Source organism: Megalops cyprinoides, chromosome 10 (genome assembly GCF_013368585.1).
Source record: "Megalops cyprinoides isolate fMegCyp1 chromosome 10, fMegCyp1.pri, whole genome shotgun sequence".
Lineage (NCBI taxonomy): Eukaryota > Metazoa > Chordata > Actinopteri > Elopiformes > Megalopidae > Megalops > Megalops cyprinoides.
The window spans coordinates 9,373,531-9,396,041 of NC_050592.1; the positions used below are offsets into that span (position 1 = coordinate 9,373,531).

The 22,511-nt window shown below is 43.2% G+C and overlaps 3 protein-coding genes across 3 annotated transcripts; 2 read left to right on the top strand and 1 right to left on the bottom strand.

Annotated features, from left to right (window-relative positions):
* The first annotated feature begins 4,562 nt into the window (after nt 1–4,562).
* wnt4b (wingless-type MMTV integration site family, member 4b) lies at nt 4,563–8,338 on the top strand. Its single transcript, XM_036538262.1, has 8 exons — nt 4,563–4,666; nt 4,783–4,936; nt 5,344–5,428; nt 5,834–5,965; nt 6,438–6,580; nt 6,764–6,904; nt 7,442–7,604; nt 8,169–8,338. The coding sequence occupies exons 1-8, from the start codon at nt 4,563–4,565 to the stop codon at nt 8,336–8,338; spliced, it is 1,092 nt and encodes a 363-aa protein (XP_036394155.1).
* A 1,558-nt stretch (nt 8,339–9,896) lies between these two features.
* cdc42l (cell division cycle 42, like) lies at nt 9,897–14,376 on the bottom strand. Its single transcript, XM_036538299.1, has 6 exons — nt 14,337–14,376; nt 12,947–13,051; nt 11,983–12,055; nt 11,713–11,822; nt 11,242–11,439; nt 9,897–10,362 (listed from the first exon to the last, which is right to left on the bottom strand). The coding sequence occupies exons 2-6, from the start codon at nt 13,049–13,051 to the stop codon at nt 10,273–10,275; spliced, it is 576 nt and encodes a 191-aa protein (XP_036394192.1). The 5' UTR covers nt 14,337–14,376; the 3' UTR covers nt 9,897–10,272.
* A 2,900-nt stretch (nt 14,377–17,276) lies between these two features.
* Nucleotides 17,277–21,457, top strand: mlf2 (myeloid leukemia factor 2). Its single transcript, XM_036538279.1, has 8 exons — nt 17,277–18,075; nt 18,722–18,833; nt 19,115–19,150; nt 19,259–19,312; nt 19,469–19,597; nt 20,504–20,663; nt 20,878–21,108; nt 21,374–21,457. Exons 1-7 carry the CDS (start codon nt 18,032–18,034, stop codon nt 21,093–21,095), a joined length of 753 nt encoding a protein of 250 aa, XP_036394172.1. The 5' UTR covers nt 17,277–18,031; the 3' UTR covers nt 21,096–21,108; nt 21,374–21,457.
* Nucleotides 21,458–22,511: the final 1,054 nt, after the last annotated feature.

Here is a 22,511-nt window from a genome sequence, read left to right on the forward strand (position 1 = left end):
CTGCAGCTTTGGGCAAGGAAACACAGTGTCCATGAAGGCATTTGGTGCTGTGTCCTTTGCACACGCCAAAGGAATTGTATGATGTCATTAGAATACATATGACATTAACTTTGTATTACGCCAAGTCAACATCACTTTGCAACGCAATCTAATATAAAAGAAAGGGCAAAGCTGAAAATTTACAACAGCGGAGCTAGTCTATTCACTGTAAGGCAGAAGACTGTTTTGGAGGAAAATACAACAAAGCAGATGCAAGCTAGCAATTCCAAAGCACGTAGAAATTATCAGGTGATCACCCTCAGTCCAGGATAGACTATAACAACAGAGCTATGAAAAGGGGCACTCCATGATACATACTTCACAATCCAACCTTGACCACCTCACTGTCTATGGATGTATCAAGCAAAAGGAGATGTGTCTGCATGTTTGCTGTTCATGTTTTCAGAGAAAGTCTTGGTGGATGTCACAAAACATAGGTCTGTGTATACATAACGCGCGAATGTGGAGAATATTTGTTCTATTGATGCATTCCAGGGATTTACAGGGCAGAGTAGTGAGTAAGGTATGTGTGCTGTGTTGGTGTATATGCTGACTGCGGGGTTAAATTTTTAAATGAAAAACCATGTGTCGCGGGAGGAGGAGAGGACGGGGGGGGGTCAAACTTCCATCCCATAATACTACTATGGCTGTCTGCGGTTACCAGGAGCAACCTTTTCAGAATGAGGTCAACTGGCCATCCAATAGTAATCAGTACACAGCACCATGACTCACACAGACGCTGAGACATACAAACATGCAAAAACACAGAGGCACCCTTAGTCACACACTTTACATATCTGCTCACACTGCGTCACTCAATGAACACATAAAACACCATAATATCAGTTCAGACCATAACCTTATATTTTTTGGTACAACATTAAAGAGTAAAAAAGTTTGAGAGAGAGAGCAGGGGGGGCAGGCTGAGTAAGAGAAAACAAGAAAGGAGAGTTTAACACAGAATTTTCAGACTGACTGGACATGACAGCACATTAACAGAGCCACCCAAGGAGAGAGGGTTAACACAATATATGTTCTATACCCTCAAGTGAGAAAGGGAGACTTACAGCGAAGGAGATAGAGGGGGGTGTTATTTACGAGAGAGGGGTGAAGGGATGGAGGGATGAGTATAACAGAGGCGCCGGACGGAACACTGGGCGCACAATGCCGTGCGGTTGCCGGGGGATACAGGAGAAGACGTCACTGACGGAGACGGGAAACGGAGAGATAATACGACACTGCGGAGTGAAAGAGGGAGCAAGACAGCGGTGATCTCCAACCTGCCGGGCCCTGGCAGGGGCTCCAGACAAGGCCAGAGTTATGGTTCTCCAAAGGACCGGGAACCACATCTGCCAGGGTGATATCATGCCTGGGGGAACTGCACCAGATGCCCACACTGGAGTTTGCCCAATTTGTGACCATCCCGGCCATAAATACAGGGGAGGCAGCGGACACAAAAGTACAGACTTTTGTGATTGCAGAGCGATGACACAAAAGCAGTTGGTTTGTACGTCTGGCACAGTGAATTGCGAAGAGTGTAAACTACAGATGTATTTTCTCTAACTCACTGCACTACAGGGAGGATATTACACTCAGTATGAAGACCTTGGATGAGGGGGCATTAATATATCCATCTGACAACAGTAACAGTGTATGTCCTCTTGTGTACAACCTCCGGTACTGCACATTCTCAACAGGAATCTGCTGCACACCAGTATATTGTCCATAAATATAGAGCACTGGTTCACCAGAGCACTGCTTCACTGATATAGAGCACTAATTGTGATTTCAAATTAATCAGCGAGACATCAAAATGCAATCACAATACAATATGACAAGAAAAGTTTAAATTATAGATGTGGACAGAGTTTTAGCTACAATAAAAATGTTACAGCACCACTGATACGAAACAGATCAATTCTAGTTTTATGAAAAAGCTTATTACAGGGGGAGGCATGAGTCCTACAACTCTCTGAGACAGGTTGAAGGCCGTTTGCAGTTTCAATTCACTGTCAAAGGTGGGGCTAAGTCTGCTCATGTTGAGGTGCGCTAAGGATAGTCGCTTATATCTCAAGTGACATTTAGGACTTTTGTTCGAAGGTAGAGAAAGACAGGGCAAAGAGGAAGCGAAAGTGTTTGGGGGAAGAATGACTGAGCGCATGAGTGGATGGGAGCGAGTCGGCGGTGGGAAGGAGGGTTAGGGAGACAGGAAATGACAGCCCATCACAGCACCCGCGTTACTCTGTTACTCCTCCTCCATAAAAGCCTCTGCGCTGAATGTGGAGGGATCTTGCAAAATAAAACGTCCTTCTTTTAAAAAGGGCCACCTCTCTATTATTAATTGTCTGTTGTACATACGTATATGTGTGTGTGTGTGTGTAAAATAAAATATGTACGTTTGTGTTGTACAATTTTTTCTGTGAGTATCTCCATTTCCAAATCTTTCTTTTTTACTTCCTTTGAGATTTAGAGACCCCCCCCCCCCCGTCAGTTCCGCTCTCGGTAATGTCTCTCCGTGTCCCCCCAGCCACCTACCTCGCCATTGCTTTCCCCCTCCTCACCCTCGGTGATTTATTTGCCTCAGTTCCAATATTTGTCGGCAGTGTGTTTTCTCCTCCTTGTCTAAATGTCACCCCTTCTTCTAAGACAATACTAAGAAGCAGAGAAAGAGGGAGAGGGAGAGAGGGAGCGAGGGAGATGGAGGGAGGGAGGGGGAACTCGTAAAATGAGCAACAAAGTTTGGGAAAATTAAACATTAGGTAACGGACATACACACAAGTTTGTGTCACAATCTTTGTGTGGACATCCCATAGACGCCTATTGTTTCATGTCTTTATTCCAAAACTACATGGTATGCGTTTCTCTTCATTTGCAGCATCTTTGAACACAGCGGGCATGACCTCGGAGACTTTAACAAGGACCTGGTGCCTTCATAGGGCATGTCCTTACACACCGCTCTCATATCCCTACAACTGGATGTTCGCATGCATGTACAAACACATACACTATATTGTATATTGCTGTAATTCAACTCTGTGTCCTGTATTATGTCTTGTGATAACCTTAACTACTCTAGCCATCTCTCAGTGTCAGTGATAATGTACTGTCATGTAACTACTACACTCCCCTCCCTGTCACCCTATATCACTCCCTCCTTCTCCTCCCTCCTTTAAAACCTCTCTTCTCTCCCACCATCCTCACTCTTTCTCTTGTCTCTACTGGACTGACCTACTCCGTTGTACTTTTTTGGGGGCAAGAAAGCAGGAACTCTTTCAACCAGGTGGAATTAACCATTCTTTTTGCATACTTATCTGCTCAGCTTTGAAGGATTTTTGCAGAGATATTTCGGCCTACCCGATGCTATTTGGCATTAACTTTGAATACACCAGTGTACTTGAGCTAAGATCTGGTTTATTCAATTTGTGAGAATAATTTAATCTCTCTCAATAAAAAGAAGGCTGATGACAATGAAAGTGAAAGAGAGAGAGAATAAATACAGCCAAAAGGATAGATGAACAGAAACAGTAACATTACCTGGATGATTATTATCTGTCATTAACTTGTTATAAGCAAACTGATTAGGAAAATTTTGGTGTAAATTTTAGTAATCTTTAAATAGTAATATAATTTCAGATGTCCTTATAATGATACTCCTGTAAAAATTAATGTAGAACAATTAGCCATTTCTTCAGTTGTACATTATTCTTGCACAAAAAATACTGGATTTAATATTCAAAACAGCACAATCAGACAGGTCTCTGGAGCAACATTTTCTTGCAGCCTAATATCTTGACAGAACCGGGCAATGGTAAGGAGACTGCTTGATTCATTATTTTTCTGATTTTGATTATTATAAATTTACCTTACAGTGTCCTAAAATTAGGGCCCTTGCATGAATTTTGTGGCCCATTTCGGGGTAAAGCTGATGAAACAGCGCCATCTGCTGTTTGTAAATACACAGATTTATACGGCTCTGTGGTCTACTTTCCTGTTTAATACTCTCAGCAGTGAGTGAACTATACAGTGTTATACTAGCGTACACTGCTATGAATTACATATAATTAAATCACTAAATTGCTGTGGTCCTCTGGACCAAAGTGTTATTCTATTATATCCAGCTCTGTTAACTGCCTCCAGAATGTGTCAGACAAAGAGTAAAACAAAGTAAAGGCTAAGTGTTGCATGTAATAGCCTATAGAAACTGACAAATGTAGTGAATGGGAGCAGAACTTCCTGAGGATGACAATTACTTTCATTTTCCTAATTAATGACAATTATGCATGGTGATAATGATGATGTATTTTGTACAATGTATTTTTTCTCAATCAACAGATATGAGGGGATCATCCCCAACTGACCAACAAAAAGATACGGTTGGACAGCCAAAAAAAACAGAAGGGACACAAATACAGGGAGAGTGAGACAGCGCTACAGTGAGACTTACAAAGGATAAAAGCCAAACAGGCACGCTTGCCTTACACAGACACAGACCTGCAGACACAGACAGACAGACAGACAGTCTGATGCCAACTGCCTCTACTGCGAATCTCACGGGACAACTCCTCCTCCTCCTCCTCCTCCTGTTGTTGCTATGGGCAACCTACCCTACCGCGGCAACCAACTGGCTGTAAGTCAGCGTTTTGTGTGTGTGTGTGTGTGCGTGTCAAGGAGCACTGTGTGGACAATGCGGTGCTCTGTGTCACTCTGAGTGCTAGTGTGTCTCCCGTGTGCCCTCCCCCCCAGCTCGCTGGCGAGGATGCCCCGCTCCCGCCCCGTGTCGGGCGCCATCCCCTGCGGCCGGCTCCGGGGGCTGTCAGTGGGGCAGGTGGGGGTGTGCAGGGCCCGAGGGGAGGTGATGGAGTCTGTGCGCAGGGCAGCCGAGATGGTCATCGAGGAGGTGAGAGGAAGAGAAGCGTATCATACTTACTGTACATACTTACTGTGCATACTTACTGTACATACTTACTGTGCATACTTACTGTACATACTTACTGTACATTACACTACAGCTGTTATAGGCAAAATTTATATTGTACTGTTGGGCGAGCTATTGAAATGTTGCTTTACAACTTTTTAATAGTTTGCCTTAAAGGCCAATATTATCAGTTTAGCAAGTAAGCACAGTACTTGATGAGTCACCTTGTTAACATTTGTCTGCTTCTCTGGCCCAGTAAAGTCACATCTGACAGAAAAACCGAGTGCTGTGATGTTCAGTCTGTTTGTCACTCAGTTTGTGTCTGGTGTGGCCTGAGCTGACCTGTTATTCTCTGCGTTTGGTGACCCTGGTATGTGTGTGAAAACCAGTGTCAACACCAGTTCCGCAATCGCCGATGGAACTGCTCCACCACCCCCCGTGGAGTCAATGTGTTTGGGAGGGTCATGAGCCAGGGTGAGCATAATCATTCGAACACAATTATTTCTACGATGACTATGACAGTTATAAATACAAGCACTATGACTTTTAACTCCTACAATGGCACCACCGTTGACTTGGACACTGGGACGTTCAGTGAATACCTGAACATTGCAGTGCCTTACCCTTGTCAGCAGCAGTGGGTGATTCGTAAGGAGTAAGGGCACATAACTGAAATGATGCTAGTTTGATTCCCCATTAGTGCACCTCAGTAAATATCCAGCTGTATAAACGGATAATGCGTAAAAACTGCAACCTATATAAGTCGCTCTGAGTAAGAGCGTCCGCTAAATGCCATTAATGCGATGTAATGTGATGTGATGTACTGTAATGTGATGTTATGTGACGTAATGTGATGCGCGCTGGTTAACGCTTGCGCAGGTACGCGTGAGGCCGCCTTCGTGCACGCCCTGTCCTCGGCGGCGGTGGCCGTCGCAGTGACGCGGGGCTGCAGCCGGGGGGAGCTGGAGAGGTGCGGATGTGACAGGAAGGTCAGGGGAGTCAGTCCTGAAGGTGAGTCAGTCGCTGACGGTTCCTAAGCCTTCTTGGCTGTCGCGCTGCCACATTAAGTCAGACCCAGGTGCTCTCACCTGTCTACCTGGCAGAGCACCAAACGGACAAGAGCGCAGGTATAGAGTAAAGGAGTGCACAGTAATATGTCTGTCAAAGCGGAAGGGTTCCACATTGTCAAAAAGCTCAGGGTGGTCAGAAATGGTATCCCGGCACCTACGTTTCTGTTCACAAATACCTATTGTCTTCTCCTGTCCGTTTGACCATTCAGCACATACTCCGTTAGTGACGTTCTTCTTCAAAACTGAATTCTGACTGTAGTTGTTAAGACAGATCTTACTATTTAAATCTGCTGACCTGACTGTGTGCCACTCCTCCCTTGTTATTGTCATGGTGAAGGTGTTGCAGTGTTGGTGGAGTACAGGCACGCTTGTTAGACAGTGTGTGTACATTGTGTTAACTCCATTTCTCCAAGGCTTCCAGTGGTCCGGGTGCTCAGATAACCTGTCCTACGGGGTGGCATTTTCCCAAACGTTTGTGGACGAACCGGAGCGCGCTAAGGGGCTATCACTGGGGCGACCACTTATGAACATCCATAACAACGAGGCCGGGAGGAAGGTGGGGAAGCATTCCAAAATGAGACTTAACTTCAAAATACTGAATGTTTTAAGCATGAAACAAATGGAATTCAGCATTGAAGCTACTGTTGTAACTGTGACCGTAGTGTGCTTATAACTTCCCCATCCCTCTCTCCAAACCACCTCCCACCTTCCCTGTTTTTCCTCTGCCTCCTCCCCCCAGGCCATCCTCCACAACATGCAGGTGGAGTGCAAGTGCCACGGGGTGTCTGGCTCCTGCGAGCTCAGGACCTGCTGGAAGGTGATGCCACCCTTCAGGCGCGTGGGGGCGGTGCTAAAGGAACGCTTTGACGGGGCCACTGAGGTGGGTGACGGGGTCACAACACGCTGCAGTCGCTGACAGGTGCAGTCTGTGCCATGTGGCCTCAAGGGGTGACATTGTGAGTGCCTTCAACTAAGAGCACAGGGGCGGCAGTGTAGCATAGTGGTAGGGAGCAGGGCTTGTAACCAAAAGATTGCTAGTTTGATTCCCCGCTGGGGCACTGCTGCTGTACCCTTGGGCAAGGTACTTAACCCACAATTGCCTCAGTAAATAACCAGCTGTAAATACCCTCAGATAAATAAATATCCTCAGTAATTATCCAGCTAAATAGACAACATGTAAAAACCGTAACACATGTAAGTTGCTCTGGATAGGAGCATCTGCTAAATGACAATAATGCATAATGTAATGCAGTGCAGTCCTTACTCTGAACCCCATTTCTTTCAGGACAGGCTTTAATCAAGTTTTTCCAGCACCCTTTCAGTCACTGTCTCCCGCTCAGACATCCTGCATTAGTGGCAGTGGGTAAGTGGGTAGGTACTGCTACACCCCTCCCCTAATCAGTGTGGCCTCTCCCAGGTGCGTCTCTCTCGAGTGGGATCCAGACCGGCCTTGCTGCCCCGGGACCCCCAGGTCAAACCCCCCGCGGCCCGTGACCTGGTGTACCTGTCGGCCTCCCCGGACTTCTGCCGCCTCGACCCCGACAACGGGATTCCAGGCACGGCGGGCCGACGCTGTAACGGTGAGCACCCTCTCCTGCATTCTACTGCACTGCAGCACCAAGCATGCTCATTAACTCTGACAGCCTGACGGAGCATCTGAGACATCTCACACGGCACTGCAGGGGAATGTACCTCCTCTGCCCTTTTCATAACATACAAGTGCCTCTTGATTGCTAGTAGTTTAGTGGAGCTCAAGCTGTTTCATACGGCTTCTTTTTTTTTTTTTTTAAAAAAGGAGAATGCTCTGGAAAACTGAGCTCTGACAGGGAAGTGGCCAGTGAGTTCTCTGAAGCTCAAAAGAAAATGCAGTACTTTGACTGGCAGATTGCAAGTGCACAGCATGGATCGTGTGCTCTGTACCCAGGAAACAGTCTACACTGCACTGCACTGTGGTTAGGTACACTTCCTTGGCACCGCAAATGCTAAAACCGAAATGACAACGCACACATCAGCTCCTCTGTGCTTGACTATGTCGAACTACATTATGTAAATTGTCTCTGAAATGACGTTGCTTTTCGTAACAGTGCAACTGCTCCTCGCGTGCCGCTAACATCTCCCCCTCATCCCCTCCTGTCCCCCATCAGGAACCTCCCGCCTGGCCCCTGACGGGTGTGAGCTGGTGTGCTGTGGGCCCGGGTTCCGCGCGGGCCGGGCCGAAGTGGTGCAGCGATGCTCCTGCAAGTTCTCCTGGTGCTGCTCAGTCCGCTGCCAGCAGTGCAAGAACACTGTGCTCATCCACACCTGCAAAGAATGAGACAGAGGGAGCACACACAGTACACGCACATGGGCAGGAAAATACAGTCCTCAACATGGAGACTGTGAGGATCCATACAGTATACTCACGCTGACTGGTCATGACATAACACTGGCGTTGCACTGAGATGGGGGTCTAAACACTGAATACACACTGCACTGCTCTGGAAATGACAGGCGAGTGTTGAGATGGACACATACATCCTCTTGTCAGCTACTTCTCTGATTAAACCTGTCGTAACCATACAGAAATGTGTCATGGAGCATAGCAACTGACCGAATTAGATGTTTCAGTAGCATAATTGCACTTCACTTCCCATAATGTCTTTCTAACTAACCATCATTGCTAGAGAGCTTGTGTACAAAAGGGCTTCTGGGAAATGTATTTATGCTATGGGACAGGAGTATAATTGCTTAGCTTTAGAAGAAATGTTCTCTACTATGCACGCTACACATACACACATAATAATATTGTTACATGCAATCAGCACTCATTTTGATGGTTACACACACACACACACACACACACACACACACACACCATGTCCTACATTACAACTAATTCACAAACTGACAAAGCTTTTACAGCCGATACTAGCAAAAGTAACAGAAAGTAACAATTCTATTAGGTACTATTATGCATCTTCATATATGGCTATATTCCAAGTTAGGCTATAGCTACCTCTTTACATGTCTTTATATGTACACTATATATGCTATATTTATATTGTTCTATCAGTCTGTTACTATTCTCTGTATTTATTTGTATGCCCATCTCATTTTTATCTGCCTGCCCGAGAGTATTTTCCATTCATCCTGTGTCGTACTCCAGAAACACCAATGACCACCATTTGCTCCTTGCTTCCATCGTTTGTGACTCTGTTTTGATGACCAGTTTGTTTTAGTATTGTTGTGTTGTGAAATATGTTCTGCTGTCAGTCTGTCACTCCAGATACAGCACTTTATAGTTAACTTGATTTAATAAACAGTCTTCTCTATAACAGTACATGCTGGACAATGAAAAGTGTTGTATGTGTCCGTTTACGGTGACATCCACACATATTTGACATACAAGACCTTTTTGTGTAAGTTAAACCATTTTTATTACAAACATTCTGTGATTACAAACACCCAGAAATAGCTAAAAAAAGATCCTTATTATTATTGTTATTATTATTATTAAGATCAGTTATTTAAAATAACTAACTGTTGTTATTCATGAATCACAACCAAATGGTATTCTAACAAAAACTATCGTAACAAATCATAAAATAATAATAAAAATAATAATAAAAAACTCAAGTTTTTCAAAATGTATAACCGCTAAAAATTCCCCAAACAAAAAAAAAAAAATACAATATTCATAATATTAATACATCAAAAAAGGAAAATATATAAATTCAGTTCTGTGCATTGCCTGCAAGAGGCAGTACATTACCAGAGACAATGCACTTGAAGTTCCCATGATGAGCCAGCAGGCGGAGGCAAACAGATCCAACCAGCTTGTCCATCGTTTGTAATTACAGTTAGCAAAATTCTGGCCTTGAAGTAAACCAAAATATTTCTGAACCATCTCCTTGTCCTTCTCTCCTAATGTCTATGTGGTACGGTAATAAAAAACAAACTAATTCAAAAAAGTGTCTAGCAGTAAAAAAAAAAAAAAAAGGAGAAAGGGGCTGTGTGGCGGTTAGGAGAGTGCCGATGCACCCGTCTCCCAATTTCAGGCCTTACCGCTAGCACAGTGTACAAATATGTTTCCGCGTTTCGTGTGGCATTTCACCCGCACCCCTTTCCCGCTCTTTTCACTCCCGTCCGGACTCTCCCCTCTTCACCGAGTGTCGCATCCCTCCCCGTTCCCCCCCCCCATCGTCCTGTCTTACTTTCTCTTTCCACCTCTCCTCCTCTCTCTCTCTCTCTCTCTCTCTCTCTCTCTCTCTATAGCAAAGTGCAGCGTTTCTTAGGCTTGGTCTCAGGGGGTTCCAGCGCTGCCAAGATGGCCTCATCAAACACATTCTTCAGTCCACGCTGGGAAAGACAAGAGAGGAAGAATTGATTCCATATATAAAGACACACACATAATGCCAGACAGATAGTTTTGACCATACCGGCATTTACACTGATGTAAATATTATAATTATTTATTTAATTATTAATGACTGTTTTAATTAAACATATAAAAACTGATAAAACATGGCACAAGAGTAAATATAGTAAATCCGAGTGAACTCTACACTGAAAAGCAATTGTGCCTGGCTTACATACTCATACAGTTTAACATCACATTAACGATGCAGAAAGGCTACAGGCTGTTGGTACCTGCAGTTCAATCACATAGTTCCCCTCCAGAGAAATCAAAGATGCTGGAGAGGTCGGGCTAGTTTATTCATGGCCAACTGCGACAAAATGTACTTACACATTCAACACAAACCACTCCAATGCAGTACATCACAGCTTTAGACAAAATCTCCAGATACATACAGTACTGCAGAGAATATTAATGAGCCTCCAAGCTAACTGCAGCTTAAATATTTCATCTTACCAATTTCTATGAAATCCCATTAACATACCTAATGGTATACCATGCTATAGACGTTTTTAAAAAGATTACATATTTTTGCCTTGTAAGCAAATTTATACACATGTACATCTGTTAAAAATGCAAAGTGAGTCATGAGAATTTTCATGTGATTCTAAAATCCACTTCTAGTCTGGAGGAGGGAGAAATCAGAGCTTGGTACTTGTGGATTAGCTGTAATGCAGGTACTTTTGGTAAGCGCTTATAAGTACAGTCTCTCGCAACAGTATTCCTAGCGACATACCATGACCATGTATGCAGGTTTTTGTTCTGTTACATCATTGCTTTGTCATATTGGCATAAGTATATCTGGGAATAAAGATCCATACCTGCGTGAGGGCAGAGCACTCCACATACTTAACAGCGCGCAGGTCCCGAGCGAGCTTGTCACCACTCTCGGGAGATAGGGGGCGCTGTTTGTTCTTGGCTAGCTTCTCCACTGTGTTGCTGTCATCCCTGAGGTCAACCTGTGTTCCCACCAGCAGAAAAGGTGTGCGAGGACAGTGGTGAGAGATCTCAGGTACCCACTGAGAAGGAGAGGGCGAGAGAGAGAGAGATGTTACAGCATATGCATACAAATTTTAAAAACAGTAGAACAATGTATACCTGAACTGCCAAGTTCACAGCATGTACGCATGAAAATACTGAAAGAACATTTACAGCACTACACGATCAACAAAGCCAAACAAACGACAAATCGACAAATGTTCCCACACAAAGTCACACACAAATACACACCATGTGCAAGACAAACCAATCATCGACATCAAACACATTGAGCACGACAGAGCAAAACTGACCTTCTCCCGAACATTCTCAAATGAGGAAGGAGATACAACGGAGAAGCAGACGAGGAAGACATCGGTCTGGGGGTAACTAAGGGGCCGCAGCCTATCATAATCTTCCTGTCCTGAGAGGAATTGTGGGAAAAGGTTCAAGTTAAACAGACAAGCTGACTGGACACCACAAAACTCTAAACAGAAATGCCAAGTACAATGTGCCACTTTAGCAATGACAAAGAGAGGTGTGTTAGCAGCACATGGACATGGTGTTGAAAGAGACTATTTTACCTGCTGTATCAAACAGTCCAAGTGTGTAAGGCTCCCCACCGATCATAACTGTGACTGCATAGTTATCAAACACCTGAGAGAGAGAGAAAGACAGAAGAGGGAACAAGAGTTTACATATAAAAAGTAGCTTTTACAAATAAATGAATATATATATATATATATATATATATATATATATATAAATCATTTCTACAACAATGTTATTAGATTTGTGCAGAGATAATATTTTCGGTTTTTATTTGTGTACATATATTTAATGGTGAATATTCTGCTCATTGACATTTTAATGACAGGTAAATAGTTTCCAGAGGAAACTTTTACAATTATAGTCTAATAAAACCATTCACTGTTGTTGACGTTAACAGAACATATTCTATTTAATATCGCTAAATACAAAATGCTGTTTACATACTAGAGGGTCAAGTTATATATAAAAACTTCGATTACACAACAACAATATTTTCGATAATCAGAACGCCCACAGAACAGTACACAACGCCTAATTGTCGGACTGATGGAAGACATCGCCTGTTGCTTTCTGGTTTTTAACGCAGAATGGGCAGCTAGCGACAACTAGCGGCCACAGCCGTAATGGAAGTGGAAGAAATATACTGTAAAATGATTTTTTTTCCATTTGCCCTTACTATTATGGTTTAGATTTAACATACCATGGTTGTTTGTTTGTTTTATTCTTCAGGGTTCGATTGGACGTTTTCACTTCCTTTACAGCATTCAAACATTAAAACTACTCGAAATGCCAAAAATTTACTCTGACAAGCATCCAATGACGAACTAAACCTAATATGAAGTTATGTGCTGTTTTGTTGCTATTACTGCAGCAGTTAATGATATGAGTCCATAACAAATGAGCTCACACAGCCTTGACAAGTTTTCTCTATCCCTCGTCTCAGCACCCCACCCCATTCCCTTGTATACGTGCTATATACGTGCCGCTGATCCTCACCGTTGGGACATATTCGGAAGGAAACTTGTTGGTTGTGTAGGAGATCAGCAGGCAGGTCTTCCCCACAGCACCGTCCCCCACAACAACACACTTTATGGTCTGCATCTACAAAGAAAAAAAAAAAGATGGTCTCTTATGTCCGCTACATTTTGCATTGTTAAAACAACTCTAAAGCAACCTAAGTCTGCATGTGGCCATCTATACCATAAGGAAAAAAATTAAAAACAGGATAAAAGCAATTAAAACGAAAGGAGTATATTTTTAAATAAGACACCAGATGCGTGCCTGTCAACTTCTTGCGCAATGTATTTATTCAAGCACTTCCTTAATTAAATCCTCGCTAAATGTGCATTGCATTAATGAAGGAATGAATTCGTACTAATAGGAGAAAATGACTCATTCGAAATTCAAGAATGAAAAGAAGGGTAACCTAATTGTTATACACACACCGATAAAACAATAAATCTGGCCAACGTCAGTAAACGTTAGATAAGACTGCGCTAAAATGCAAGACTATTCTGACACACGCAACATTTGCAAGCCACACATATACAGTAAGAAACACACTCAGCTGTTTTGTTGCAAACTGCTAATGTTAGCTAGCGAGCTGACAACCTGCCTCTCACTTCCGCATATTACAGACAATTCACGGCATTGACAAGAAAGAAGCTTCTGTCTTTAGTCGTCCAGCTAACTTGCAAGCAGTTTTTATTGACAAGCTAGCTACCACAGCTAGCCTAGCTAACACTGCCGTACTTCCTCGACTAGGTAATTTCCTAATAATTTGCTGGCTTGCCACCAACCAAAGCCGAATCAGTCGCAGATGTAGCTAGACCGGTAGCCAGCTGATAAGTGGATAAGCAAATGCGTTTTTTCTGGTTTAACGTTAAATAACTTTGTGTTTAGTTTTACTGAAATTCTCTTCGTGTAGTCCAGCCAGTTCGCTCGCTCAAAAGAATCACACCCGGCTTAACTTCATCTAGGTCTCACCTCTGATGGATGAAGTTCTACCTAGCTAACGTTAGCGAATGGGTCATTTGGCTATTGAACGCTTTACCAAGACAATTTGCTAGTTATAAAACATGTGTCTTTCTAAAATCCCTACAAAGCCGTACAATGTTTCACTTTTAAATCAACGACAGTTCCTGTCAGCTAACGTTAGCTAATCTCGAAACTTTTCAAAGTTGCGAAAACTTCATTGGTAGCCGCTAGCTAGCTAGGTAGCTCAGCCAGCAATAATAAATAAAAGTTAGCAAGCTGACGTTAGAGTTCATGTTGAATACAGTGACATGGTCTCCCGTTGTTCATTACAACAACTATAAATAGCACTGTGGAAGTGCACTCGTTTTATTTTACTATTTAAAACCAAAAACAAGAAGCAATAACTTACCTTCTCAGTCCGACAATTAGGCGTTGGTTACATCCGGGTTCGTACGCGCGACTTCGACGTAAACGGGAGGGCGTAATTGTGCGAAACACAAACTGGTCATCATCTATGGTCTTAATCAATACATTAACCTGAAATGTTAAAACTTTAAAAAGACAGAAAAAGAAAACGACCAGAGTTTGTTTTAAACAAAACTTCATATATATATATATATATATATATATATATATATATATATATATATATATATATATTACTATATATATTACTATATATTACTATATATTACTTGTAGATTTAATGGAAGTTGTAGACGAGTACTCTTAATTCCCTTTGATGAGAGTACTTTGGCAGACAGTGATCTGACGCAATGAATGAAGTCCAGGAATTAATTCTGTAGATGGGCTCTCTGATCCACGGGCAGTTGTGGTGCAGGACAGAGCTGAGCTGTGTGTACATGTAATCTCAATTACCATTCCATACAGAACTCACTTTCCAGTAACTCCTGCTCAAGGTATTGCTATCTTGATTTTGCAATCAGGATCCTTGACTCTGCGTTAAGCAGACTTTGGTCAGTGACACAATGTAACTTGATTCCTACTATGTAGACATTGTCCGAGGGTGAGAACACACCCTGTCCTTCACTCATCTCCCTCGCACACTTTGAACCTTGGTCTCCCCTCTTTATCGCAGGGTCAAAGTTTCTCTTCCTCCCCTACCTTAAAAACTGTGTCTTATTGTTTCTGAAGTCCTTCTTCTTCATTATCTCTCTCTAACTTGCAAAACTATCCCATTGGTATGGCATTCCATAGCAGTCACTGACAGCTCTTGTTTTTACACTGTGACAAACCAAGTACTCCCTCAATGGTATTTTCAACAGTCATGTCAGCACCTTAATTACAGGTGCACTGCCTCTTTACTCCAAACACTCATGGGAACATTCGCTGATGTCTGTGTTTGCATGTATGAGCCAGGATGTGGGGGGGGGGGGGGGGGGGGGGGGGGCGGACGGACGGACAGAGAGCCGCAGTCTTGCTGGGCAGCAGTGCAGCTCCTGTGACTCGTGTATTTGCAAAATCAGTGAGCAAGCCGGTCTTTATTTCAATATTGGTGCTTCTGGGGCCCTTTCAAGTAAAAACCATGTTCCAACGACCATGCCTTTATAAAGGAGGGATTATGAGAGGAAGATGTTGTCCTTCCTTGTCCTCATCACTAAATCTTTTACCTCATACACAGGCTGTTGAGGCCCAGACCAGAGAAATCGAAGAATCTGGCTGAGGAGCGCAACATCAACAACAGAGGACAAGAACATATTATTTGAGATCAAATGTCTGAAAATGCTCCTATGCAACTTCAGCATTTGAAAAAAATCACTATATTTATTAAATATAAATATTACAATTGTTCCTTTCAGAAGGGGAGTGAGTGTGGTGAAGTCTGCCCTCAGGTGGCCAATAGTAATATTGCAATTAAATATGTTACCGTCATCAGTGAATGGATGGAAGCCTTCGAAAGCTAAAGACAACGCTGAGCAAAAAGAAATAACACCTTAAACAATTTTCTCACAGATATTAATGTATTGTGATGCTATGGTAAAGAGCAAAGGATTGAAAAGAGGTTAAAAGAGGTTAAAGAGATCATGGACAAGCTAGTAAAAAGCAGCACTTTGGTTCCTGCAATATAAGACATCCAACCATTAAATGGGTTTGTGCATTAATGAGAAAATATAAACCATGACTTGAGTAGTTATTAACCTCTCTGACTGCAGAATCAAACAGCCAGTTGGAGTTTGACAAATCCACTGTGCACATAACATGAATCACACATCTTCAAAAGATAGAGGTCATACAGTATGTGATAATTTAAAATTCTGGGCAGAAACATTCCCTAAAATAGAAGTGTTTTATACAACATATCTGTTTTCTTATATTTTCTTCCATTTGTTTGTAGACTGACGGTTATTAAAGTTTTTACTGCCACCTGCGGCACAAGAGATGAAGTCACCTTGTGATGTATAGATGATGTGAACTATGATGTAATCCAGGAAATTCAATTTGCTGACAAGTAGATGGTCTGAGATACCACAACCCAATTTTTGGAAAGATCTTCTTGAGTCCTTGCCCTCTTTTGGAACACTGATCTTCAAAAAATGTAGTCCAGACAGACTGAAGACTAACTGACTGATCACGCATATGCCTCTTCAGCCACACATGCCCAAAATCCAGCTGTGGCATCTGATTCCTTGAGTGTAAAAAATACTGGAAGATCATTTCCTCTCATCCCACTGCCATCACTCATAAACCTTTCACAAACCACCTCCTGCTCTTTGAAAACTGTGTCTCATGTAGAGCGAGGTGCTTGTGCGAATGAGCCTTTGTCACCATGCTGAGGTAGCTATGATGCCTACATGCTCTGGGTTTTGCCATGTTTTCCAGGTTGTCATCTTGAATTGCAGTCCTGGACAGAGCCAGCAGTAGAATTCTGCATTCCTTCTCAAGGGGGTTGCACAATGCTCTCTATTACTCTCTGATATGAAAGGCAACTGATTACTTATCTTTAGATTTAACAAACAACAACAACAACAACAAAAAACATCCCTGTTGTTATTTTATGACATTAATGAACTGCACATAATAAATTATAATCACTCCCATAGCTCACTGACACTACAAGATCTATCATATATCATGTAAACAATCATTTTTGCAATGGGGACTAAAATCATACCATATGTTCTAAACTGCAGTTATTACTGTATGTTGAAGGCTTAACTTATAATATTATTGTATATAAATATATATTTTATGTTTTATTAAATATAAAAATGCTTTGCCATCCCTCCAGAACCCAGGTGCTCACTGTGTACACGCCTTGACGCCATTTCCGGCTGATTTATAGGTCAAAACCACAGGTTCCCACCCCCTGCTCTGTTCTCATAGCAAGCTAGATACGTAGCCTAGCAAAAGAAGATAGCGACGCGTTTGCGCTGTGATATTGCCTATCGGCGTTTTTTCGAAAATTGGATATTTTTCATTTGTTTGCACAGTGCATGTCTTTGTGCCGGGATGTGTAAAAAATGTTAAAAGTGTCTGCGTTAAAAAATCCTTTAAACAATCACCGTTTCGGGCTTCCTTTGTCAGTTTGGCTTGCGTTTTGATTAATACATCGCAGCCATCTAGCAAGCTAGCTAATGGTAAATGCGAGAAATTTGAAATAGGTTTCAAATGTGTACTTGAGGAAGTTTGCAGATAAATACCACTCTTCCACTACAACATTATGAGATTTCCAGAAATCTCATGGATAAAGACTATTGAAATATTCATCTAGGTAACTGTACAACAATAAACGGGGTTGACTAGCAAACCTGAGTGGATGTTTTGGTTGGATAAATGAGAGAAATAATAATATACCGAACGTGTTCTGTTCATGCGAAATCGTGTATAGTGTCCAGCTATATATTTATGGTTGACTGTAAACCTTAGCCACATATTCAGCTAGGTAGTACATCACGAACTACTAAGCAAGCTAACGGTACCTGACTGCCTTTTTGCTAGCTAGTCAGCGAGCTCAACATTGCGACAATTGGAATTTCTAAATGATTGTTTGATCATTTTACAACTTTAACGGACTTTCAGTCAAAGTACACAGAAACTAAACCGAGCAGCTAGCTCATAGCTGGTGAAGCGAAAAAGAAAAAAATGTTTCGGTATTTGGGTGATATGGACGAGAGCCCGTTCATAATGTAAGTAGAAATTGTATGTTACGACTGTTATTTCAGAAACAGCTTGTGTGACTGTCAAAGATTTGTCCTGCGAGCAGTGTTACACATAGTATATAGTAAGTGTCATAGACATAAGTGGTGCCAGAGAGCGAAGGGGCAACTTGTAAGCGTAAGGCTAAATTGCTGAGGGTGTGTAATCTTGAGTGAACTGGTCAGGACAACCATTACCCAGTATTCACTGTCAAAGTGTACGAATAGTGGTGACATGACAACACCAGCTATTGGGTGTGAATGCAGGCAGACAAATTTATGACTGAAATTACATTGGAAATTGAGAAGAAACGTGAACGTGACGTTAGCTTTTTTGATGACCTGTTGTTATGGATGGAAGGCCACGATACCTGGAGAAATCAAACTGGTTAATCATGATAATGATGGATTGAGGGACTGAGGACTGCAGTGTATATGACTGACTGAAAAAAACCTTCAGCTGTTGTTATGTTGTATGTTGACCACAGATGCATGTACACATACACATACACACACACACACACACACACGTATTTCCCTCTCTTCATTCTCTCTGCATGCCATCTGACTTGCCTTGTTTTTATGTGGTGTGCATATGTACAGTGACCTGCTAATATATGTGTGTTCTGATTCGCAGGGATCCCTTTGCGGCCCACAGACAGCAGATGCGCAGTCTGTTCGGATCTTTTGGTTTTGAGCCGTATCCCCTCAGCCCTCAGATACAGGCCCCTCGCACCCCCCACCTCCAGGTGACTGTGTGTTTATGCATCTACGTCTGTGTCTCTATGTTTTATATAGTACCGTGGATGTACGTCTTTTTGCCTGTTAGTCCAATAATCTTTATCTGATTGTCATTGACATTATAGCGCTGTTTTGTGTCACCGCCACACCATGTTTTTTGACTTGTTTGACAGTGCAGTTTTTTCTGTGGTCTGTACCCTCTTTAATCGGTGTCACATTGTTTACGGCCCCTCTTCGGTTGTCCGTGTTACAGCCTTTGTAGTCTTGACTGCTCATTTCTCTCAAACAGGCTGGTGCCATGACCCCCTTTGGAATGATGGGAATGGTGAGTCCTTTACATTACGACTCATCACTGAGCTGTATTTCAAAGTCTGAAAAGGGAAAAAAAAAAAAAATTCCTCAACCCCCCTTCCGTGTCTTCCCTCCCCCCCAGGGTGGAGGTTTTATGGACATGTTCGGGATGATGGGAGGAATCATGGAGAACATGGTGCGCATCCTCTGAATATTTCCCCCGCAGTTCGTCCCTGATCTCTCTTCCCTATCCCGCCTCTCCTCTGTTTATGTGTGTTCCAATGCTGTTTGTGTTACCGCGCTGTCAGCTCCCGGCCCGTCTCTCTCTCTCTCTCTCTCTCTTCTCCGTCAGGAGAGAATGTCAGGCTCCCCTAGCTGTCAGACCTACTCTTCCTCCACTGTCATCTCCTACTCGTCGACAGACTCCGGACCCCCGAAGGTGTACCAGCAGACCAGCGAGATGAGGACCGCACCTGGAGGGGTAAAAGCAGGGCAGAGCACAGCGGGAGGCCTCCGGGCCCCACAGAGCCGGTCGCTGCTGCTAATTGGAGTGAAGCTGATTCATTGTGCGAGTATGGCAGCAGAGACTACCGCACTCGCTGTTTGTATGTTTGTAGGCAGTGGGGCTACTCAGTTTGACTAACAAGCTGCACGTCTGATTTTAGAACATTTTCTGCAGGTGATTCGGCACTGTCTTGTTATTGCACTCACTCATTTTACAGCTGGGAATCAGAGTGAAGTGTTTAATATTGCACATCTTGTTGGGGGCAGGGGGTCTTTTGAAGGAAGAAGGTATTGATGTCAGTGCGGCTGATATAATTGACTTGTGCAGGAACAGCAACCGGATGAATTTCATTTCCAATCCCAATTCAGATAGACCAAGAATTAGCAGCACCTAAAAGCCCATCACTCACCTAGAGTTAGCTATAATTATTCTCTGCATAGAGCTCTCGCAAGTGTGTGTCAGCACAGACAACATATTTAAAAAAAAAAAGTCTTCTTCCTGAAATTCCATCTTCCAGGTAGCCACATTTTCAGCTAATTAGACTATTGCAGCGAAGACAAAATCTTACATTTGTCCTTGTAAAATTATGGATATTATAAATGTGATTTGAGTGGGAACACAGCAAGTGTCCAAGTGTCTTGGAGGCAGCAAGGGGTGGCCTCCCACTACGGTCTGACAGGGTCTAATTAGTTCCAGCCTTGTTACTGTGTTTTATATCACTAAGGTTGCACGCTGGAAGAACCCCTAGGAAACACTCAATAGCATCAGTTAACTGGCTGGGCAGAGTGAACAGTGTTTGTCTCAAGAGGATCTTGAGTGTGTCAAAGGAAGCATTCTGTTTTTCTGCACCATGTCTCATCTGTAATGGATTTATTTCATCAGATTCGGGAAACGCATCAAGCCATGCGGGACAGCGAGAGTGGGGTAGAGCGCCTCTCCATCGGACACCACATCTGGGACCGGGGACACGTGATGGAGAGGTCCCGGAACCATAAGACAGGGGATCGCGAAGAGAGGCAGGACTTCATCAACTTGGAAGAGAGTAAGCAAACCCATCACTTCATCTCTTGTCATGAAATCACTTTGTGCAGCTCAAAGTCTCGGTTTCTGGGTTATGTCTTGATCCTGGTGGTATCCTTTTCCTGGTTGCTTAACTTTCTAAATCTTATATAATAGTGAAGGGACATGAGGAGGCAGAATGGAGAGATACACAAATGGACAGACCGAAGGTGATGCGTTTCGGTCTCTCTCTGCAGGTGAGGCCGCGGCGTTTGACGAGGAGTGGAGGAGGGAAGCAGGACGGTACCCCCCTCCAAACGCCCGGGGGCTGGACTACGGCCGAGACAGGCGGGCAGGGGGCGGGGTTCAGCAGCTGGCCCTCCCTGCCCCACCCGACTCATCTTCCCCACCAGTTTCCCACCATGACTCCCCAAGACACCACCCCTCTCCCACCCGCCTCCGCTACGACTGGTGACCAAGAGAGGGAGGTAGGGGGACTGCAAAGCATTGTGTGTTATTGGTGAAAGCACAGGATAGCCAGTGATAGCTGTATTGCTGCACAGTGTGTAGGTGTATGGGAGCAGGCATCCACTTATTTCATGTTTGCTCACCTCCACTTGTTTGGTGTTTCCTTCCTTCACATAGCCTGGCATATTAGCAAAAATCCTTGTACTTGAGTGAGGTACTTGTAGTGTTAATTTCAGATTGTACTAACGAAGGATTCCCTTTCATTTGATCTATTTCTTTTTGTAGGTTAAAGAGAGGAGATTGAAAGGAGGAGCATCTTGATGCTGTGAAAGAGAAGATTAAGACAGAGACATGGAAGAAGTAACTGATCTTTGATATAACTGGACTGTCTGTGTATAAATTAAACATACATACTGTGTAATACACGGCACTACATACACTACACATACTTGCTGTACACATACTATGTAACATTTGACCTACTGTATAGTTGACACACATGCTCATACTGTACAGTGCTGCATACTAAAGTACTTACAGTGCTCTAGTACACTCACTGTATACACACACTGTAAAGTCCATATATGTTTGTGTAGAGACTAGCATGTCTGTGAGTTGATGAACTGTACACTGTTGACTAGTAAACAACTTAATAAAAAGCATTAATAAACGTTGTTAGATAAAATGAACTGGTCTATTGTGGTCTCTCTGTCAGATCCAGGTAAAGAGCTAGATCAAGATGTTTGCTTCTGTGGCCCTGCAGTCTCTTATAAAAATGTCAATACTGCTCTCCTCTTGGACTACACCCCCTCTTCTCTCTCACAAACACACACACACACACACACACACACACACACGTTCCCCAGTGTGAGAATATCTGCAGATGGTCACATGACATCCAGCTGGAACACACCAGAAAATTAGCCAATCACAATCAACCCCCCCTCCACACCCCTCCCTTACCCTCATCCCCACAGACAGACTCCCCCCGGAGTATCTCTCCCTCTTTCTCCAACATTCCCTTTTCTGTTAGTCTAACACATCTCTAGTCTCATCAACCTCCTCCCTAGTCTGTGCTTCCCATTTTCCTCTCGCTTGGTGTCAAGGGCAGTGTGTCAGTGGTTTTTCTCCAAGGTAATCCATTTAATCTGCAGATGTTTTATTATATATTTTTCTCTTCTCCCACTGTGCCTCATAGATCTATCCCCTGTCTGTCAGTCTGTTCCTTCTAAGGGACTTCTATTTGCACTCAGACTGCTGCCTCCCGGTTCAAATATCTCAAATCTTTCTGCCGGTCAAATTCAGCTTGGCAGGATTTGATATGCACTTTCAACAGTTGCTACACAGCATCCATAGGAAAGCAAATAATGTTCTAATTCAGATTTTTCACCCCAGGTAAACATTTTGTTGTTGTCTTCATTAG